General features: G+C 38.4%; 1 protein-coding gene across 4 annotated transcripts in view; it reads right to left on the bottom strand.

Moving 5' to 3' along the window:
- PARD3B (par-3 family cell polarity regulator beta) overlaps window positions 1–19,797 on the bottom strand; it is a 399,222-nt gene that overhangs the window by 203,194 nt on the left and 176,231 nt on the right. For all 4 annotated transcript variants that reach the window (XM_039389618.1, XM_027731420.2, XM_039389619.1 and 1 more), the window contains exons 7-10: window positions 18,117–18,242; window positions 13,227–13,582; window positions 11,418–11,557; window positions 10,519–10,647 (exon numbers count right to left, since the gene is read on the bottom strand). In XM_039389618.1, coding sequence (XP_039245552.1) covers window positions 10,519–10,647; window positions 11,418–11,557; window positions 13,227–13,582; window positions 18,117–18,242 — 751 coding nt within the window. The remainder of the gene's footprint in view (window positions 1–10,518; window positions 10,648–11,417; window positions 11,558–13,226; window positions 13,583–18,116; window positions 18,243–19,797) is intronic.

The raw sequence follows: 19,797 nt of genomic DNA, 5'->3' as shown, positions 1-19,797 counted from the left end.
CCTGACTGTGCTAAAACATTATCCCAAGACATCAATACTTTACAACAGAGCAACCACCATCAGCTGAATTATGGTCTGGTAAAGGAAATCCTCTCCAATGCACTAAACCTTGAATTCTATTAGAAATACTTCCTACCTCAAAATCATTCTAGAATCTAAATTCACTCAAACACAGAATGAATGAAACGAACTGCAACACAAATATGTTTCTAGCCTGGGAAAAAACGTACAGTTTAATGTTATAAATTACTGGGTCAACAACCACATCATGTATTTTCCATAACAAATGTATCATACCCCAGCAGTTCAGGAATTAAATGATAGTGTATCACTAAAGCTATTCCCTACTGCAGACATCGGAAAGTAATTGAATGGTAGTAGGATAAACAAGAAATCTTCACATAAATCAAAGTCCAAATAGTCAAGTTATGAGTCCTCAAGACGGGTAGAGCTTTAAGATGGTCTGGCCTGTCCTTTTCACAGAATCACAGAATGGGTGAGGTTGGATGGGACCATAGTGGGTCACCTGGTTCAACTCCCATGAGGGAGGGTCATCCCAGAGCACATGGCACAGGATTGTGTCCAGATGGTTCTTGCGTGTCTCCAGTGAGACTCCGCAACCTCGAGCTCCTTCAGCCTTTCCTTGTAAGAGAAATGCTCCAGTCCCTCAGTCATCTTAGTTGCCCTCTGCTGGACCCGCTCCAGAAACTCCATGTCCCTTTTGCACTGAGGAGCCAGAACTGGACACAGCACCCCAGATGTGGCCTCACTAGGGCTGAGTAGAGGGGCAGGATCACCTTGCTTGACCTGCTGGCAATGCTCTTCCTAATGCATCCCAGGATACCATTGTCCTTCTTGGCCACAAGGACACACTGCTGGGTCATGGACAGTTTGTCCACCAGGACCCCCAGGTCCTTCTCTGGAGAGCTGCTTTCCAGCAGCTCAGCCTGTGCTGGTGCCTGGGGTTATTCCTCCCCAGGTGCAGGACCCTGCATTTGCCTTTGTTGAACTTCAGACAGTTCTTCTCTGCCCATCCCTCCACAGTCCTCTGGAGTATCAACCCCACCTTTGTGTCCCCAGCAAACTTGCTGAGCAGGCATCTGCCCCTTCCATCCATGCCACTGATGAATAAGTCAAAAAACTACTGGACCCAGTATTGAACCTTGGGGGACACCACTAATGATAGGCCTCCAACTAGATCCTGTGTCATTGATTACAACCCTCTGGGATCTGCTGTTCAGCCAGTTCTCAATCCACCTCATTGTCCACTCATACAATCCTCACTTCTTGAGTTTGCCCATGAGGACCTTGTGAGAGACAGTGTTGAAAGCCTTGCTGAAATCAAGGTAGACAATGTCTCTCATCCCTCCAGGTAGTTGTTTCATTGTAAAAGGCAAGCAGGTTGGTCAAGCATGATTTACCTTTAGTGAATCCATGCTGACTACTCCTGAAAACCTTCTTGTCATCCATGTGGACAGAGTCCCCTGAGTCCTCCTTCTTGCTGTTTTTGAAGACTGGGGTGACATTCACTTTCTTTCAGTCCTCAGGAATCTCTCCTGATTGCCATGACCTTTCAAAGATGATCATGAGTGGCCTCACCAGCTCTCTCAGCACTCGTTGATGCATCTGTCATGGCCCATGGACTTGTGGATGTCAAGTTTGCCTACGTGTTCTCTAACTCAAACCTCCTTGACCAAGGGAAAGTCTGCCTTCTAACATTCCTTTACCCTGCTCTCCTGGGTCAGAAATTCCTGAGGGCTGGCCTTATCAGTGCAGACCGATGCAAAGAAGGCATTCAGACTTCTCTGTTACCAGAGTCCCCCTTCTGCTTAGTAATGGGCCCACATTATCCACGATTTTCCATTTGTTATTGAAATATTTGAAGAAGCCCTTCTTGTCCTTGACATCCTTGGACAGATTTAATTCCAGATGGGCCTTGGCCTTCCTTGTCTCATTTTTACTTACTCTCACAACCTCTCTATATTCATTCCAAGTGATCTGACCCTGCTTCCATCTCCTGTGTATTTCCTGCTTACTCTTGAGTAATGACAGGTGTCCTCTATTCATCCACACAGGGTCCTTGCCCTTTTTGCCCAGTTTCTTGCTCATTTCTTTCCTTTAAGATGGGTTCATTGAAGGCAGAAATACTCTTAAATATTAATAAAACTTACTCAACAGAGACACAGGTTAAAGTTAAAATCAAACCAAACCAAAAGAAACACGCCACAACCAAAAAAAAACCCCAACACAAAACCAAAAAAGCACCCAACACTTCAAGAATCAGTCTCCACTGCTCACTTTGTCCTTGCCACTGTTCACTTTGTCCTTTTTGGGCAGCTTTGCTAAATCTTAGCCTGTCATCTTTCAATGGTTTCCACAGCTGCAACAAGCTCTGAACAGTCCCCTCTAGATATGCACATCTCTGTTCCCAGTTGTCTCTGCAGCCTGGTAGTGTTTGTTCTCTAATATTTATAGGAGTCTGTGAGCCTCAGCTTCTGCTCTAAGCTCCCTGCTGGTTGTACCACCCAGCGTTCTAGAGAGTTCCCAGCCACTCTCAGTTGCTTGGGGAAGACAATGATCTCTCTCTCCTGGACCAGAGGGCAGCGGGCTGACGTTGTCTAAGGGGCAATCCTTCCGCCTGACGTGCAGACTCAGCGCTCAAACACAGCGGAGCAAATAACCAAACAGATACCATCCCTCACAGGGGAAATCAGGACAGGGATGTTTTAATCTACCTATACACCTGCATGGAACTTCAGTAAAATCAATTCTGACATTTACTAAATCACCAGAAACCAGACAGAAAAGTTCAGAAGACTTTACATGAAGGTGAGAGAACACAGAGTTTGCTAGACTTGAGAGCAGAAAGCCCTGATAACATAGTACTAAATAACATTCAGTAGTGCAGACTGAAAACCTATATCCAAGGATACATTTGATTAATTTATCTTCTGCCTATCATTTTAATTTTTAGAAGCATATCTATACCTGAGGACTCTGACTTCTTAATTAAAAGACTATAATAAAGGATTCTTAAAAACAACTAAAATTTTACTGCTCTCACCAATAAATTCTCAGTAGTTTAGAGATCACATAGAATATAGTTTTAGCCTTCTACTCCCACAACAGAAAAACACTGCTCTGTTCACCAATACAATCAGAACTGTAACCTCTGAAAAAAGTACTGTGCATTTTATTCTTCCCATTTCTACTTAGTCCACAGTTACATTTACACAATATTGTGTTAACCCTCTGTCTATCATGGGACACCACTTTCAGTTAGTCCTTTTATTTCATTTTACAACGCCTGGTCTCATTGACCACAGCTCTTTTAATCTGTGGATTTATGATAATCTAATGCTAATCTCTCACTGGAAAGGTTGCCTTATTTATCCTTATTGTTCTTTTGCCAAAAGAGAAGCTTACAAAAAAAATTAGCTCTCATTTAAGGCAGGAAGGAAATAGCATTTGTTTAACACAACAAGAGACCTTTCAGTACCTGTCTTGTGCCCTTGACCAACACACTATTATGGCCTCTCAATATGCTGGCTGCCCCTTGCCTGGCTGCTCGTTTCTGATAAGAGATGTCAACTCCCTGGGGTGCCATTCAGAGCCAAGCGCAAAAGGCAAAAGACCCAGGAGGGTTATTTTCAAAGGTTTATGAAGGAAATAAGACATTTGCATGCTTCTGCAATCACTTTCTGAGAAAAATATTTAAATTGTGGCACCATGTAACTATTATTAGCAGAAAAGCTTGAAAAGCTTGAAAAGAAGATACCCCCTTACCCTGTGCTCAATGTTCTTTCCAAGTGCTTAGCCACAATTAAGAAATACTTTGCTGACAGTTCAGTCATTCACTCACTATAAAATCTATGCTGTATTTTGCAAGAGCTATACTGTAGTGCTCTTGAAACTAATACTCAAAGGTAATACAGTGTTGTAATCTTGTCACAATCTAGTAAATAACTGGAGTCATTGCTGCATGTATTCATCTTTAGCATTTCTGACAGATGCTTTCATATCGGTTTTTTTAAAATCACCTGTACTCCATACTGCAATAAAAACTAAATGGTCACTAATGGCACACCCTGCTAAGACAAAAAAACCAATAGCAAATCCACAGAGATATATTATACTGTACTTGGATACTTTCAACATTAACACAGTATGCTACAAACTTGTGTCATATTAGATAGAATAGGTCTGGTTTGAATTATGTAAACTCCCTGGAGTTAAAGCTTTGAAAAGTGACAAAACTAGATTCAGCTCTTCATCCAGTGCATATACAGTGCATTTCAGTTTATTACTTGATGTCACTGGACACATCAGAAATGGAGATTCTCCAGTTTGCTTGACATGCATATTTGAGAACCCATAGCAGGTTTTACCCATGGAAATGGCTTGCCCTCGCAAAACCTTTGTATTTGCAATTTGGTGTGCATTGGTCTTCAACTTTTAAAAACACAGTCTCATTTAACCTTTTAAGTTACATAACTGTAGGATACATAGGGAGAAAAATTAACTAGTTCAAGTCCTCAGTCAAGGCAAGTGTCACTGTGAAAACATCCATTTTCAGCCCACATATGTGGTTAGCCATGTGCTTACGCACCCTACTGAGCTGGAGCCTTATGCAGTTAATATACCTTGGCCCTTAGAACCTTAAAATCTTATCACACATGAAGATGGAAGATTGCATGGTATTTTCCGGGTGAATTTGAGATTGCTGCTACTGTGTAATTTCAGAATATATGCTGGGCAAACTGGTCAGAACACTGTGATGTACAAATCCAACTCTCTACTCGTTTTACTGGTTACTGTTTTAAAGGGATGGTAAACAAAGCAATAAGCAGTGTATAATTCTTTTATGTCTACTTCAAACACTACATGCACACGTTTTACATTAAGGCAGCCTAGGAAAACTTTTGTCATGGATTCTAAGGCAGAAAGACTTTTGGAAACATTCATATGGAATATGGAATAAATCTGGTGACCCTTGTAAATGGCAAGGCATTACAGTTGCCACCAAGACTTAACAAATGCCCAAATACTTTGGTTTTATTACATGCAAATACTGTAGATCTGGATAAATGCATATAAAAATATATGAAGACTCAATTTCTGTTAAGAGCCAGATTTTATATGCCTCTCTTCCGATGTATACATACTTATGATTTCATAGATCAAAGTGGGCTGCCAAACAATTTTGGGCAACCTCAGATCTGAGACTGATGCTACCAAGTAAAAAGTTTTCATTTCCCAATGCTCTGAGGTACGGTTCCTAAACTTAGGAGTTTTGGGCAGTAATCCTATAAGGAAATATATTACCTCACGGTACAAGTAATATTATCCTTTTCTCTCCTTACTTGTATCCACTCTAACTTTTTCTTTACCACCAGGCAGAGCACCACCAGAGGTTCTCGCAGGCAATGAGTTTCATTACCAGTTCTTTCAGATCATCCATTTCAGGTTACTCATATTTGCTGGAAAATAGGAAGAGTGGGATCTGAAAGACATATCATTGCTGGATCATAACACTCTGATGGGCTTGACAGAGAAAGCAATAGCAGACCTGTTACAATAAGGTCTCTGCAGCCTCGAAAGGCTGACAACTGCTATCACATGGAAAATCATGTTTGCTGTGCTGGTAGCTATAGGGGCACTTCACTGCATATGAGAGATCAAAGATGGGTCACTTTCTAAAGACACACGAATTCCTCAATTTATTCCCCTTTGATAAATTAGGGAGTCCCACCAAAACCCGAGATAAAGTGACACTTTGTGCCACACAGGAAAGATTGTCACATTCCTTCTTAACAGCAGTCTCTTACTGACTCTTGTAAAGACCACAGTAACTAATCAACAAACCTCAATGCACAGTTTCCAGTACTCTAAGCTGTAATGAACTAGTAACCATCTTCTGAAATATAATGAAACCTGAAAACCTTTGGGGGGCTGCACTACAGAATATTTTCTCTTTAAAAATATACATTTGTATATAGACGCAATCCACACTCTTTTATCAACTATTCGAGATGAAGAGAAACCACAGGTTCAAAAAATACACTTCCCTTCAAAAGCTCTCATAAAAAAACCTCAGGATTTTAAAAAAATCTTCATAGTTTATAAAGTTTTTCACAATGAAAAGTGCCATGTGTATCCTTCACTTCATTATGCAGAACAATTCAAGAACTCCATCTTGTGTATGCTATTAAAGTCCAATGTATACTTCTTTTTTTCCTCTCCAATTCATCTCCTTTTGAATAGAGATAACACAACAGAATTGGTACTTGCTGGAATCCTTTTCTGACTGAAATTGTTTGTCCATTTTGGGGTAACTGAGCACTAGAATCACAGTTTTGGCCTACAAAAACAGCTGCAAAAATGGTTAAGTCTAGGCTATAATTTCACTTATTATTTCCTGCACATAAAGAGGCAAGCAACAATTAAAAGGAAGTAATAGAAATTAAGCTTTGAATATTAGAAACAAAAAGGCCAACTGGTTTTCCTTCAGGCATGTAAATTCAAGGTAGTGGAAGGAATTAACTAGGGGAAGACTAAAACATAAAAGTTAATCACATGGTAAGTAGAAAAAAATGCTTGATTGAACTTGCCACTCATCCTGCTTCCTTCTCTCCTGTATAGCACATGTGTAAACAAAGACTTAAAGACCAATGCTACATTCAATAAATTGTTGTTCATTTAGCTTTTGTTGTAAAAATGCTGCTTTGTTCCCTTTCACCCCACATTCTTCAGGGATCTGTGAATATGCCAAGAAACCATAGAAATAGTGATTACAGTTGAAACTGGTAAGTCAAAGAAATCTTTAAAACAAAAAATAAAGTACATGCAAAACTTACACTGTATATGCTCTAACTTACAGAAAAATGCATGTAAATATTTTTTGTGCTATACTCTTTCTGGCAATTGTAGACCAGTCACATTCCTCTGCTTATGTGCATCACATAGAATAAAAATTGCAAAGGGTCATGGCACAGAATGGGTTACACCAGAGCTGTTCTTATTCAAGTAGCCTTTCTTTTTTTACCAATATAGGGATAAAGAAAGAGAAAGGGGATTGAGAGATCTTTATATCATTATTAAAAGAAATGGTACCTTCAGATCACACATTTTCCCCAGAGAAAAAACACCATGCAACAAATATACATGATCAAAACACTGTATTTTCAAAACACAACAGAATGATAGCCACAGCTTGATGTGCATGCCATCAGAAAAGCTGGAAAATCTAAACCTCTTCAGTTAAGTCAGTTTCTCTGTAATATTCACCATCCTTCAGAAAACATTTTTACACAGTTTAAAACCCAAATGCACCTTAAAGAATGCACTAATCACCGGCCACTCTGTAGGCTGTGGTAAAGTGAATCAAAATCTTCCCCCAAGTTTTGGAATTAGCTCCTTACTTAGCTGCTACACTGTCAACAGCTGGCACGAATTACTGGGAACATTTGGCTAACTGGATAATAAGGAGGATGGGCTGTGGTTGGTCCAAACACTACTTCACTGATCTGCTTTAATATATATATATATATAAAATCTCATTAGATCCTCCTTTTCTTTTTTTTTTTTTTTAAAGGACTAATAACCCTACGAAGATTGGGTTTTCAGTTTTATTCCCTCGTTATGTGCAAACAATGTAACTGTATAACTCTCAGATGTTGCACAGGCTAGTGTAACCAAAGCCCAAATTCCCTATAATTTAATAATGCCTGTTTGCAACACTGATTCATCCTCACCCATATCACATCTCCACTGCTGTGGCAAAGCTTTACTACTCTGAATATATTTTTCTACTTGCTAAAAATTCATAAGCATAGATCACTGTAACAAAACCCCCAAACCCTGCTCCCATCTATCTTACCAAAGAGAAAATATTCATGAGACCAAGCTTTCTTCAAGCCACAGCTTCCAAATTATATTATTACAGACCCGTGCAACCAAATGCCACCCACTGTGACTTTGTTACATTATTTGCCTTGTGCCTAGGCAGCTATCAAATTCTCTCCAGAAATCCATGTAGAAACCCAGTTCTAGTGGAGCAACATGCTCAAAAGTGGGTTTGTGCATGGCCTCTAGGGGGTCCAACTTCCAGAGGCATCTTTGCCACAGGAAGCTGCAGGGAATGGGCACGTTTACTAGGTGGTCCTTCTCCTTTTCCTTTCCACAGGTAACATGGAATCTAAAGAAACCATCTCAGATTACAGTCCCTGGAGAACGGCTCAAAGCAGGAACAAGTCTGATATAAAGCAATTACCCTATTATTGCCAGGCATTAACAAAATCCCCAAATATCCAGGTAAATTCTGCATGCATGTTACATAGTCAGAGCATTCAGTTACAGCTGTCCTTGAAAAACATTGGATTATCCACTGCCTTTCCTTCCAAAAACAAACATTTAAAGGGCTGGCATTTTTCTCCTCTTTGATCAAAACAGTACTGTAACTTTTGAGGTAGAAGAGGATTAGTCCAATGTAATATCATGACTAAAGCTAAAATCAAACAAAAAAGCTAAACCAATTTTAATTATTTTTTTTTTTAATCTTTGCTGAGAGTGTTCTCAGACATCTCATGAATTCTAACAAGCATCATGTTAGCATCAACATCTGGTAGGTTAGTGGTATGGTAACTCACACTTTTGCTGTGAGCTACCAGATGTTGCTGAAGGGCTTTTTAATTTAGAAGGGCTGGGTCCATAAATTTATCTAATATATTTCAGTAATTCACATTTGTATTATGTTGAACTTGATTGGGATAACAAGAAACACAGAGCAGCATTAGAATTCACATATCATCACTGCTACAGTGAGGGTCATCACTTGTGCAACATTTTTTCACAGAGAAAGCAATCTAAGCGAAGGTCAAGCCAGAAGGATAAATGTGGCTACTTTCTGGATTTCAATCATGCCAGTCATAAGTAAATCACCTTTTGAAAGGTACTTAATCCTTGCTGTAGAGACTGGAATTTAATAGCAGGCAATTGTGGCAGGTAAAAATTATAAATGGCTTTTAGATTCTTTCAGTCTTTTATACCCACACACTGCTACAGTGATTTCCAAGAAAATTTGTACTATGACAATACAGTATAATGCATAATTTTGGGGGAAGAGGAGAGGGGAAAGATGAATACACACTTTTTCAAAAAGTACATTTTCAAAGTAATGTGCTTTATAACTTAAAAAACCAGCAAGAAAAAATGTTGTTGGGTAGCCTTTTCAAAAAATAAGCTCTTATTTAGAAGAACTTGTGCAAGCAAAGAAATCCTAAACTGAATAGATAATTCCATACTTTAAGACTCAGAAATTTCCCTCTGATCTACACAGACACTGACTGTACTAAACAGAGCAATACAATGACCGACTTTGGGGTTTTGGGAATCACCAACAACAAATGCCCACTTACAAGGCTGAAAACTTCCATTATACTCCTTCAAAAATGACACAATAAAAAAGGAAAATGAATACAAAAATAGTTTTTACAGGACACTTTACAACTGCTCTACTACAGGAAAAACTGGCCACCGGCAGCACAAGAAAAAAGACTGACATGAGAGAATCTGAACTCCCCTCCAACTTCCTATCCTACCATAGGCAACCCTGACCTCAACAAGGTCCAACTGGTAACAAAGAAACAAGAGAAAAACTGTCAGCAATGTTTTCTGAGGAAACATAATGGAGGATTTCTGTAGAAGATCCTGACAACAGTCTAAAGCCAAAGGAAAAGCAAGAAGGCGGCATCTTAAGAAAAGGATGAAGGCGGTTTGTGCTCTTTAAAGGAGATAAAATGAGACAAAAGCAGGAAATGCTGTCCTTCCCTTATCCTGAGGACTTCTTAATGAAAGGTCAAGTATAGCCATCAATCAAGATAAGGAAGAGGCAACCAAGGGATGACCTTCTTTGAGGGGAAACAAGTATGTATCAGATAGCACTTTTACTCTGATGCGGTCCTCCTCCGTCTATGTGAGAGTAAAGAGAACACAGTTTCATGCCAGTGTTAATCAAAAAAAAAGTGAAAACTAAGCACTTGAGATGGAACAAAGACATGCAAGAGCCTATTAAGTCAAACACTAGCAGCCAAGGAAAAGCTTGCTTCCAAAATTCACAAGGAGTGCAACGGAATTCTATTCCTCACCACTCCTGTAGTTGGGCACTTGGCTTGGGAGACATCTCCTAGGGGCAGCCACCCTCACTACTTGTTAACATTTTCAGTTATGCCTGACCTCACACTTACAAAATTAAGTGACAGTACTTCCCTGTGAGTTATGCTTATAATATGTCATTTTGGGGGATGAAAACTCAGAATGTGTGGAACTGCATCTAAAGTAGACAAAAATCAAATATCCCTCAAAATCAAATGTAGCTATAGACAATTCTCAAAAAGAAAGCCTATATGGTTACCCTCTGCTGGCTTTCTCTGCAGACAACAGTTCATTTCTATTTCTTGGGCTAGTTTTAAAACATGGAATTGTTTCAATATCACTCTTTGGAAAGAACAACAAGTTTACCAGCTCTCGAGGTAGAAAGGCCTCCTCCTGACGAGCCACAATCAAAGAGACAGTTTCCCCTTGCTTTGTGCTCCTCAGCATAGCTACTAGCTCTTCCTGGGTCCTGCCAGTGATGTCCCGTCCATTCACCTACCAGACACAGAAGAACAGAGGATGTCATATCTATGAATATGAACTGCCTTTTATCATTTTCCCCTCACCTAACACAGGTGTCATTCAGTGACTGAGAGCAAAGAACAAATTAGCAACAGCTCCCACAATGTCTCCCCTCTGGCCCTGCACAGATCACTTAACCTTTTCCTCCTCATTTTCACCATCTGTTAAAGCAGCTCTGTAGTACTTACCCACCTTGCAGGGGGTTTGTGAGGCTTAATTAGTTTGTAAAGCACTTTGAAGATGAAAAGTGCAGAAACAAGACCTAAGTATTAAAACTGTTTACCTTAAGAGCTTTTTGAGGTTAGTAAGTAGAAATAACCCATTAGATAATGAGACTGTAACTCACAGTATACCTGAAAATTCTAAACAGACTGATTCGAGAAAAATTGCCTTAGAACGAGCACTTAACAACCTCAATATTAATTGGAGATTTTTGGACTCGGCTAAAGAGGCAAGGTTTTGTTCCTACACTGATAGGTTTATCTGCTTTAAGCACCAAGATGTTATCAGGTTTCCCTTGTTCAAACACCCCATGGACCCTCGTGAAAAGAACCATTTTTCCAAGTAGCGGTGTAAAATACTTGTTGACAAACAGCATAGAAGCCATGAGACTGACTTTCTTTAAACCAAGGGTAAGAATTGTAGTTCTATACATCAACAGTATGTATAAGGAAATAAAAGATTTATGACAAAATTAGCAATCAACATTCAGCAATGCAAATACAATGGATGTTTATCCTAACCTCCAGGATTCTGTCTCCCGACTGCAAATGACCATCTTTTACTGCTGCACCTTTCGGTAAAATATTCTTCACAAAGATTGGACCAGGACCATGTACTGAAGAGTCTCTGGTAACCACAGTGAAACCAAGTCCTTCTGGACCTAGAATGTCAGATAAAGAACTCCTAACATAAATTTCAACAAGCAAATGATGATCATTAAAAGTAAGCAAACAATGTCAGCAACATATCACAGACACTCATTCAGCTTAGCTCTCAAAAAAAGAAAGCAAACAAAAAGCTGTAAACATGAGCCAATTTTCTGCAGGGTCTAGAGAAGAAGTCTATCTACGTCAAAACACATACCTAAATCTTCCTGCAACAGCTACAGATGGAAATACTTTTGGTAAGCACACAATAATACAAAACAAGCAAGAACTCTCTTTTTAAAGTGTTTGCCTTTTCTTTAGATTTAACATTAGCCTTCACATTAATGTCCGTAGTCTTTCATAGAATCAGAGCAATCAGAGGTGTTTATGTATCTATATATTATAATATAATATAATATAGCATAACAGATTTTATGAAAACTTGGTAAATGGGAAGATGTCACATGATTTCAATGCAACTGCTGACGATGCGCTGTTAAGAAAGGACAAAGGGGTATTTCAAAGCTTCCATTAGTGAAGCTGTTTGCTGCTTGGAAGTAAGCAACCTCAAGTTTTAGCAGATAAATGCTATAAAAAATAATTAGGGAGTAAAGTCAGTATTAGTAGATATTGCTTATAATCCACCAAAATCACCAGGAATAGCAGGGTTCATAAAAATCTTTTTATATTGAGCAGTATTACTACCCATGTGATAAGTTTTCAGAGATACCTTCAGAGATACCATCACGTCAGTGTCACATTGCTCTAATTTCTAAAAATATAAATTAATGTTTCTAAATCAAAAGCATTAGATCTAAAATGGGGAAAATTCTGAAGTAGGTTTTGTTAACGCAAAGCTGAAGAGTTCAGAAGTAAAAATGAGTTAAGAAATAACAAAAATTAAGAAATGAGAGCTTGATTACATTCATTATGTGTTAAAAGAATAAAGTTACAGACAGTTTCTAAAAGGGCCACTTCTATGATCAAATTTAACTCTCAGCCGAATCAGAGACAGAAATTAAACAGAAAACATAAATGCTAATTGGGATCTGCTTAAGCACATTTTACTACATGCGCATAAACCTGTTACTCCATGCAAAGACAGACAGCTGCAAGGAGCAGCAATTAAAGACATCCACACAAAATCCTGCCGCCTGACAGCTGAATACATATAACAGAAGAAAAAATAAAAAAATATTCAGAAAATAAACCAGGGAAATTTAGGTAAATTTGTGGTCAACTTCTTGGAAAACATGAAACAGAGCAGAGTATCCTTTAAAGGAATGTTTTAACAGTACTGTGGTCAATTAGCAGATATGAATAAAATAACAAAGATCAACATCAAACAGTTCAAATTTTTATTCTGTACTTTTAAAAAGGCTGAAGCATCTCTTAATATCACATGTTGTTAATGAAATAGCTTCCAGAAATGTCTTAAAAATCAGTAAATGTGGAAAGCATATATCCAAAATTTGACTGTTTAGATATCCAATATCTCCATAAAGCCAAAAGATGACTGTTGAGAAGACTGCTGTTAACATTCCTTTACCTTTTGGAAGTTTTGGAACTTTTAAATGGTAAATAACTTCCTTGTACTTTTAATGTCACTAGTTTAATTAAAAGTTATCATATCACTGTAGGGAACATAATACAGAATTAATCATACAATCTCCAAAGACTTACCTTTTTTCAGGTCTATCTTTATTTTCTTTGCATTTTTTTTATTGCCAAAGCCCATAAGGGGAGACAGTGAGGGAGAAGATGGCTTTCTACCCAGACGTGGGAGGTTGGGGCTCTTAGCTTGTTGCAGCATTGCCTGTGCACCTGCCTCCAAGCTGCTTGTTCCAGAAAGATTAATTGTTTTCAGAGCAGGTTTTGGATGAATAGGAGGTGGTATCTTTGCTTTTGGAACTCCTTCTTCATTATCCAGAAAAAGAGGAGCGATAGCAGACTTCTCATACTGTTCTCGATTATAGGGAGGAAGGACTTCTAAGATGACACTTTGAAATTTCATTGCCTGACGGAAGATGTCCTGAGCCCTTTAAAAGAAAGGTATGAAAATTCGCATAACTAATCAGAAAATTTGGACCAAGTCTGAAGTTGTTTACAGAGAATAAGACAAAAATTTACCTTACCTTCACATCTACATGGTCCCTTTTCTAAAAAGTACACATGAAATAAGATTTGTGAACTACAGCATTTACTTACATTTCAAGTAGGAACGGCATATCTGTCAGAATTACTAAGCTGCTACGAAAACATATCAGCTAGAATAAACTAATGAACACAATTCTTCATGCAGAGCATCAGGAAGGGAAGTTCTCATGGCAAAAGCTCATCAAAACACTGCTGAAGTTATAGCTTGCTATTTGTTTCAAGCATTTCCTACATATTTTCTTGCTGGCATAGAGCACACTGAGCACTTATGATCAATTGTTCTTGTGAATACATCTGCTCCAAGCAAGCTCAACTCTCCAGGTTTTTCCCAAGTCCAGTCTAGTGCTCCCCAGATTCCTTCATAATCCCCAATGCAACTGCTGTCTGATTCCACAGCAATAAAAAAGGATGAGGGTATGGGATAAATGGACATCTTCTGAAGAAATATTTTAACTGCAAATAGTGCAACAGAAAAGGATGATGGCTTGGGATGCACAGAAATCAGAAAAAACCCTTGTGACCAAAAAGGTGCAACTATTTGTATGTTTCTACATAAATGGATAAATAAATAAGTAGATATTACTCCCATCTTTCAAGCAGTAACCTCTTGCTAAGTGGATATGGGGACCTCACTTAATCTATGTCTTTACAGATGCGCTCAACTGCACGCCAGAAATTGTGTTAGAGCATTAATACAACTACACCCCTGGATAATGATAGGACAAGGAGGAACGGTTTTAAACTAAAAGACAGAAATTTACACCAGATGTTAGAAGAAATTCTTTACTCAAAGGGTGGTGAGGCACTGGAACAGGTTGCCCAGAGAAGCTGTGGTTGTCCCATCCCTGGAAGTGTTCAAGGCCAGGTTGGATGGGGCCCTGATCTAGCGGGTGGCATCCCTGCCCTTGGCAGGAGTTTGTAACTAGGAGATCTTTAAGGTCCCTTCCAACCCAAATGCATGGTTTCTGTGAATTGATATCGTGGTAACAATACAGTGTTCAGGTTCCTGTGCATTGCAAGGCAATTAAGACAAGTTGGCCAAAAGAACTGTTCATAAAGCCTTCCCTGGATTTTGAATAACCTGTAGATTTGGTCAATCAGGCCGTGTTACGAACCCTGGATTCTAAAGGAACAAACGAGACTTCTCTCTTTCTACACTTTCCTTTCCTACCTCCTGTTGAAGCAGACAGGTTTTCTTCCATCCTGCGAGTACAAACAGAAGTAGTAGCTGAAGCACAATTTGAGAATGAAAAGTCAAGAACTGCTTAGCTGAATTGGGTCAAGAGGGGAAGTAATGGCTACATTAATTTTTAAATAAATCATGGGGTCCTTTTAAGAACATTTTACTTATCTCCTACCTTGTGTGCTTGTCAGTCTAAATCAGTATTTCACTGAAGTCCTGGCTTTATACTCAGTTATGTAACAGGAGTCAATGCTGAAAGTACTTCTGCAGTAAATATTTTTGTACAGTGATACAGAAAGGAAGCCACCACAAATGTTTAATGTCTTGAAAACACACCTGCTTTCCCAGATCAACAGAGCCACACAGTGCCTCCACCTCGAAGCTTTGGGTGGCAGAAAGGAGGGGCTGTTTAAAGAGTGTTTTCTGTAGCATGAAGACATTGAAGTCAGGGGTCAGTCCCAATGGATACTGCTGGGGGAAAGAACCATCTGGGCCACACTGAGTGTATAAGCATCAAGAATCAGAATAATCACATTCATAAGCAGGAGACACTGCTAGAGACAAACCTCAAACTTGGAAAAGAAAGGTAGCAAGGTTGTAGGAAGGTATTCTCTCAGCATCACCCTCAAGGATTAGGTTTCAGAGCTGTAATACCACTGTCCCCCAGTGCATCTGCAGAGGTTATAGGTTATCTGTTCACCTATAGCCCATGAAAGTTTTCAAGGACAGACCTTACCCTGATAGTAGAAACCATGGTATGCTTGCAGCATAAGGATGTAAAATCTTAACTGGGTTTCTTTCACACCCCATCTTCCTCCTCGCAAGTAGTCACTTGGTCATGTGTTACAAAGTAATTTAATAACTCAGTTTCAAAAGATTAATATTTAAAACACATGCAAGAGAAAATATAAGATCTCCTTCAAACAAAAAATAGTGGAAATAAGACATCCTATGGGAAAGCCTAAATGCAGTCTTCAGGGGCAAAATAACTGGCTGCACTTCAAAGAGAAAAAATAATGAATGGAGAAATTTACATTTCTTGAGACCCCAAATGCATACTTTAAAGAAATAAGGGAATCAGTTAAAAGAGGTGCTAGAAACTCTGCAACACAACAGAATGTAATTGAATAGATTAGCAGCAAATGAAAAAGCAGACCAACAGTCCCAGTATATAACTATTATAAACATGGGAATACAGAAAGTAGGTTGCTGCTGTTACAGCTGCAGAAGCAGCAATCATCAGGAGCAACACTAGAAAGTCTCTGCTGAAAACTAGAAGAGACAGCATGTAGCAGTCTCTGCTAAGTGTTAAAACAGCTTTACAAGGGTTATGCAGAAACGTCAATTTGAAACTAGCCAACTGATTTTCCTCTCAAAGGACAATCTGATTGCTATTTCTGGGTCAACAGTCATTGGGACAATACTTTCTCATATCTTTTACAATTATTGCATTTCTGTAACTTGGACTTCTGTCAGGTTATGTCATGCCAGATGAAAACTAAAAAGGCATATTCACTGAGATTAGTTTCAACCTCAAAAGCAGATTTTTTTAGCCATTCACAGTCAGGGAAGAGAGATGATGTAGAAGGCTAGTGTGGAAGACAATTCAGCAGAACAATGTAAGACTTGGAAATAGGCTAGAGCTCATCCAAAATATTCCCCTCAGTCCCCAAACAGGTGCTGAGTCCTCACTACCCACAGTTTTTCTCCTCAGGTCCAATGCAACTGCAACCACACTACTTGATTTTGTAACATAAGGAGACTTAGATCAACTAAATTGGGCTCTGCTCTGAATCACCTTTAAGTCACTTTTCACTCTCCCAATGAGAGAGAGATTGTCTAACAACCGGTCTCTCTAAGCTAGCTCTCTTCCAAGCCCCAAAATGTTACACAAGCTGCGAGAAAGCAAAATGTCCTGCATTTCTCATTTTGAAGAAAAGCCTGACAGAGAAGTGGAAAGTTTACTGCATTATTTCTAACTGTCCCGAAACATAGTAATCTTACAGAAAAATATGCAGTCCTTCACTCCACAAACATCTCGTGGGGTGAAAACCTCTGGAGATCTAGTTACATTGAGAAGAAAACACAAAGAAGCCAACCAATTTGTAAAGAAAAGATCGCACACGATTTTGAGAAGCAAGGTTTTGATTCAATCAATCTCATTTGAGAAATTTCATTACTACACAGGTGAGGAAACAAATGTTTTAATAAGATAGCAACACTTATGTTCTGATAAAGTTGATATCTTAGGAATTTCCATGGATTGAAGAGAATGGTGTGTTGTACTGTATCACAGTACAATGCCTTTACCACCAAACATGCAGAAAGCTGTAACTGAAAAGCTATCAGGAGGCAAAAAGCACAGTCTCAGAAACAAGAATACCTATGCTACAGAACTACACTGGTTTCGTGAAAACCTATTTTGCAAATATTTATCCCTAACTGTGAAATTGCGTATTTGATTTTAGTCTGGAAGTCTTGAACATTTGGCTTACTGTTTAGAAAGTTAAGCCTTGACTCCCTTGACATCTCAATAGGTTTTTGTTATATTATAAACAATCACTCAGCTGTCTAAACATATGGATTAAAAGCAAAAACAAATTACTATTTAATTACTACAGCAAATATCTGTGATATTTGAGAGGCTATTCTTTTGTGTAACTATGTCACATTAATTGACAGACGATCAAAACAACCTGTTACTTAAAAAAACATTTGAAATAGATAATAAATGTCAACAGACTTTTAATAAAAGTCATAAGAAGTGAGACCTACCATTTAGCTCAACTAATCATAGTTTGACAGTAGTAGTATTTATAAAAAAATTTAAATGCTCAAATAGCTGCAGCACAAAAAAAATCTTATTTCATTTGCAAAAGAATGTTAAAAACCATGCTGTGAAGTCAACTCATTCTGAAGGTCTTATGAGGGAAAAATTACAAGGAAAATATGGTAAAAATAACAAAAGCACTAGAAAGTGAAGATAGGAATTACAAAACTTAATGCTACTCAAATTAAGAAAGCCCAGTAAGTTCACTAAAACTACAAGAACATATGTCTCCTCAAACTTTACCTTATTTGGAGGTTTTGGAAAGAAAATTGCAATGTTTCTGCCAGGTATCAGTTTTACAGGTATTTTCTCTCAAATAGGTATTAATCCCTTTAAGAATCACTTAAAGACAGCACTGTATAAAATCCTGGGTAGTTAGAAGTATCACTAAACCAGCACTTACTGTGCAAAGGTTTTATCTGTAAGGTCCACGTGGTTAATCTTCACAATGCATTCATTTTCATGGAAAAGACCATCACGCCTAGATCTGCTGTCTTCTTCAATACCACGGATGAAGAGTCCCAGCATCCTAAAAGGCAAAAACTATCCTTATTGTGCTGACATGAATTTATAGCAAGTAAACATAGATATTAATCTCTGTGTAGGAGATGACAGAGGAGATGGCTATGAAGTGCTTAACCTAGAGAAAGGATTTCCAGCTCACTTGTTAACTAAAAAAGAGGGGATTCCAAGAAACACCAAGAAGAATTGCTGGACACTAAGGCTATACTACAGAACTTCAGAAGCATTAACTTCTGTAGGTCATACTTGGAGAAAACAGAAGAAAACACCTGTATCTCCACTCCAGTTAAAAATGCCAATGTAGCTTATGCAATATTTTTCTTCCGCTAAGTAAGATTACATTGCTCCAAAGAAAAGAACAGATTAAAAGTAATTTTCTACCTTAACTATAACTAAATAAACAGGCGTTACAATAAGATAAAAAACAACTGACATTTCTACTTCTGAAAAGTCTGGGAAACTTTTTAGTTGTCAAAGCCCCTTGCTTTGATACAAGACAGTGATGCTACAGACTCATGTGGCAGAACAGCAGCAGAATTTTAAAACCCAAGTTGTTTGTTAACAGGCTAAGTGCAAGTGAACACTGAGGTGCAGCACAGAATAATGCAGTAAGTGAACATGTGTGGGTGGTGCAAAATTCCAGTGTTGATAACTCTGCTGGGAGCACCAGGCTAATCCTGACCTAGCTGGGGCATCTCTGTATTGCAAACTATAATTCAACATAGATATATCCAATGATACCAGTACAATGCCCAAAAGACCCTGACAACCGTGTGTTTGTGAAGAACTTTTATAATCAATCTTTGTCCACTAAATTCCATACTACATCAGCATCAAAGGCAGATGACCTTTAGAGACCATTTTCTATTGGTTAGACTCCATAAAATATTAATGTGCAATTTTCAAGGTGCCAGAACTCCAATCACAAAACAGAAGTCTTGTATTTTTGTCTCAGCTTCATGAGCCCTTCATATAAGTCCACTCAACAGATTTGCAGCATGCCATTAACTATTTCAAATGACACTGTATTCACTGTGCATCTGATTTTAGATTAACTGTATAATAAGATTTAAAAATTTATACTTGTGTCCTATAAATTACAAAGTGAAAACTTGGTTCCTACTGAATATTACTTCTTCAAAAGATCTAACAGAAAAAAAAGTGTTTTAATAGCATAAAGATTCTCTTGCAACCTGTGTTATCCTTCACCTAAGGACTCCAAGAGACAGTGGTGAGGGGCCACAGCCCTTTTGACGACAATCAAAAATCTAAATCCTAAGAACTAATGAAATACAATTATGTTAAGATGCAAACCAGTAAAAGTAGAGAAATAAAAGAAATTAGAAATTAAGCTGTTGCTCACTAATCCCATGTGCTTAGACGCTGCATCCATATAATGCAATAGGACAGCCCACTTATCTGGAACTTGTGTGTGCTGCACTGACTGAGTGGCTTGAGTTACATATGCTGTGGCAGCCTAAATTCATTCCTCCATTACTTTTTTTACACAGCCTCAATTTAAGCGTTATTTTAATGCACTATTAAATTTTAATTTTGGTTTT

Source organism: Pipra filicauda, unplaced genomic scaffold (genome assembly GCF_003945595.2).
Source record: "Pipra filicauda isolate LSUMZ 115617 unplaced genomic scaffold, ASM394559v2 scaffold74_size2892960_pilon, whole genome shotgun sequence".
NCBI lineage: Eukaryota > Metazoa > Chordata > Aves > Passeriformes > Pipridae > Pipra > Pipra filicauda.
This window is presented reverse-complemented; position numbering and strand designations above follow the sequence as displayed.